Genomic DNA, 3575 nt, shown 5'->3' with positions numbered 1-3575 from the left:
TCCTAGCAACAACCCAATGAGGGTACATGGGCACGACAGAGAAAAACGGATGAGAGATGGCCTTCGCTGCCTGGCCATGCTTGTTCTAATGACTTGGAGAGCTCGGGCACGTCCGCCTCTGCTCTGCTCACTTCGAGCAACGGGCCGATTTAGCAATCGCCCATACTGACTATGCAAAACTGCCGATCTACCCTAGAAAAGAGTCGCATATACTCACCTTCAAACTGGAAGTTACAATCTCTTGAACACTTATGGATCACAAAAGCAGAAAGGGTTAGACTAAGCCACACACCAAGACAATCAATTAACAGAACAAAATGGGAGTCGCTGCTACGCAGCAAGGCAAAGAAACACTGCGATAACAAGTTGGAGCTGGTTGCATACTCAGATTAGAAGATAACCATGTAGTTAAAACCATATACGGCGAAACCAGCTTCAATATAACTAGGACACGCTGAAATTCACTGGTTCAGGTATTCAGATACATCTAGTTGCATACAAACTGGGTGTCACACTCAGTACATTTTGCAGATAACACAGCGGACCATTTGATTTGAATCCTGACTTGGATATTTCCAGGGAAAGCTGAAATTCCCATGATTAGGTATTCAAATGCATCCTGCCACATTAGAGAATTGGCTAGACTAAGGCACACGCTTACTACGCTTTTTCAGATAACATATACTCCCTGCCGATATGCAGCAGCCATTCCTTCACCTAGAGAAAACAAAATCATCAATCTATTAGATAGACACAAAACCTGATAGTAACCCCCCTACGACGCATACATGGTTAAACATAGTGTATGAACAAGACGCGTTTGCAAAATCATAATCAACTCGGCAACATAAAGATCTCTACAACAGATCATATTCCTGGCTATATCTCCTATGATACGGTGCCCATTTTGGCAGGAAAGTATCTTGCATCAAGAATCCAAATGCCATAAACTATATGCAGAAGTTGTTATTACCTGTTGAACCATTTCAACAAAATAGCACATCAAACCAGAGGCAACATTCCAGCTCCAGCACATCCACCTGCTATATTTAGATGCATAAGAAGTAAGTCAATTAAACACAGTTCCAAGGAGAGGATAAAATTGAGTCAGTAAATAGATGAGCCGTTTAATGTAACTTGAGCCACAAAAAAAACACTTCCATAACTCATTTTCTATTGATGTTCTCTAACTCACTTATGATACTAGATTACTAGCAATAGATAATCAAAGCCATATATATTATAAAATGAAAATAATATTCTCGAAAACAGTATATTTAGCCAGGTAAAAAAAAAAGAGTTTTGTTGAAAATATAAAGAATATGCCTAGATTTTTTTTCATGTAAACTTATAACTCGTCATGCCAAGCAGGCGAAACTAAAAATGCCCAAACTAATAATCTCTAGCAACAAAAGTGATATTTAGTATACTGCCTTACTTGATTCGCTCTTCCAAAGAGTGTAGAAAAAACTACTGAATGAGGACATAAAGAAGCAATATGGCTACAAGTTTAGTGAAGGATCAATTCTAACCAAGTTTAAGCTGTTAGGAAGCACAACAAAGCATTTGATAAATTAACCATATGTAGAACATCACTAGATTGGTCACTACCACGATATAAGAAGGATGAGCAATCACCTTGTGCATAGAAACTTGTGAAAGGATAACAGCGATTAGAATGATAGCTTTTGTAAAGTTTCTTGGACTGCATTGACATAAGTTCAACCATGTAGACAGTGCTGCCCACGTGTAAGAAAATCACACCATTATCCTCATCATACCCCAGTACTGCAACCGATCGCTTAATCGGAGAAGGGCGCCCAAGAATAGTATGCATTTCAACGGTCTTCTGCAGCAACCACGTAGCACCACCATGACGATTGGCTTTTCTCTCCCACATTTTGAATCTACCCTGAGAAAATACGGCGAGACCAACAGCACCATCATCTGTTTGGATTATCTGATGTAGGAGGGAACCATTAAGCTCTGGAGGCCCCTTGATCACAGCTAGACTCTGTCTATCCAAATCAAACTCAATTATGTCGTCGGTGAGATTCAAACTCACATAGGATGAACCGACTCTCACAGACTTAGAAGACCAGTACAGAACATTGCCAACAAGAATCCCAGGATTAGCATCGTCAAGCCCACATCGAGCCGTCGTTGAGATGACATGGCCCCATACTCCAGTCTCCGAGGAGTATACACAAGCGATGGGTCGATCATCTTCTCCACACGGGGACATCATGACCACCTTAAAGGGGCTGGAGTGGCAGCTGCCGTGCACGTGGCCCTGGTCGGCGGCGGCGCAGAGCACCGCAACATTCAAGAATTTGTACCTTGTGAAGTCCGGTGGAGTGCACACGCGGTGGAGCTCGCCGGTGATTGGGTCGCACACACTGACTTTTTTTCGCGCCCCGCCCAAGAGGATTAGGCGACCGTGGCGGCACCCGAGCAGTCGAGTCCTTGAGTGGATGCCGGTTTCAATGGGGAGAAGAGGTATGCGGTCGGGAGTTTCCAGGATGAACCTCAACTCGATCCTACCTTTGCGCCTGAGGCGCTGACGAAGGAGGTCGTTAAACACGAGTCCGTCGAAGGACTCGAAGACGCCCAGAAGGGGCGGCTTCCGGTGGTGGGCGCGGAAGCTGCGGAGGAACCGGGGGTCGGTGACGAGCCCTCGCCAGCGCCTGCAGACGGCGGATGCGCGCGGGAGGGAGGACGGCTGAGGCGGGAGACGGAGGAGGATCTCCCAGAGCATATCTTCGTTGTCTGGCAGCGAGGTGCCGCGGCGGCGGCGGCGGCGGCGGCGGCAGCGGCGTGTGATTCCGGCGCCCTGCTCAGTCGCGTGGATTTGGGGATGATTGCGCGGGCTGCGGCGGCAGGCCTTCCCGGCGCCGTCCTCGCTGGTGTGGATTTGGGGATGGAGGCGTGGGCTGCGGCGGCAAGTCATCACGGCGCCGTCCTCACGGTCACGGGCATGGAATTTGGGATGGAGGCGCGAGCTCATCTGGGTTTGGGCCTTTGGGGATGGGGACGGTTCGCGGTAAAGACAGGGTGCGGACCTTATGGCGCCCTGACTCAATCCCAATCGTCGCCTACAGCTGGAGATTCGCGCGCAGACTTTTTGTAAGAAAGACCCTGCACTTTTCAAAATTAGGACGCAGTCCCCCGCAGCCATATGTATAAGTTCCCAAAAATCGGGTAGAAACCCTAAATCCCCACCGATTCAACCCCCTGTGGCTCCGCCGCCGCCCTCCTTTGCGCCGGCCGCCATCGACCGCCCGCCGCCACCGACCAGCGTTGCCCTCCGTTGCGAGTTCCGGCGGGGAGGAGCAGGCCATCTTCTACGCGTGGACCGCCTACGCGCGGGAGAGAGCCGCCTCCTCGTCGCCGGGCGACACGACGCCGCTACGGGCCTCCCCGCGCCCTTCTCCGGCCGGAGAAGGCCGCCGCCTTGGCCAGACGCGACGAGCCCCACTGGATCTCTCCGGCGAGATCCACAGAGATCCCGGTTTTTAGGGTTCTTTCTTTTTTTCTTAGGAGTTATGTTAGGATCTTGTGGTGGATCTCAGATC

At 49.4% G+C, this 3575-nt stretch overlaps 1 protein-coding gene across 1 annotated transcript; it reads right to left on the bottom strand.

The window, feature by feature from the left end:
* Positions 1 to 419: 419 nt before the first annotated feature.
* Positions 420 to 3007, bottom strand: LOC124696342. The gene is made up of 3 exons (XM_047229074.1): positions 1639 to 3007; positions 974 to 1040; positions 420 to 717 (listed from the first exon to the last, which is right to left on the bottom strand). The coding sequence occupies exons 1-2, from the start codon at positions 3005 to 3007 to the stop codon at positions 1003 to 1005; spliced, it is 1407 nt and encodes a 468-aa protein (XP_047085030.1). The 3' UTR covers positions 420 to 717; positions 974 to 1002.
* Positions 3008 to 3575: the final 568 nt, after the last annotated feature.

Source organism: Lolium rigidum, chromosome 3 (genome assembly GCF_022539505.1).
Source record: "Lolium rigidum isolate FL_2022 chromosome 3, APGP_CSIRO_Lrig_0.1, whole genome shotgun sequence".
NCBI classification, from domain to species: domain Eukaryota; kingdom Viridiplantae; phylum Streptophyta; class Magnoliopsida; order Poales; family Poaceae; genus Lolium; species Lolium rigidum.
Note: the sequence above shows the minus strand (reverse complement) of the source record. Positions and strands in the feature narration are given on the sequence as shown.

What these genes read in the sequence shown, in the direction of transcription:
- LOC124696342 (XM_047229074.1), bottom strand. Translation starts at nt 3,007, where the DNA reads ATGAGCTCGCGCCTCCATCCCAAATTCCATGCCCGTGACCGTGAGGAC. An exon ending in CACAAGTTTCTATGCACAAG is followed by an intron (nt 1,041 to 1,638) that starts GTGATTGCTCAT and finishes TAAATATAGCAG; the next exon opens with GTGGATGTGCTGGAGCTGGA.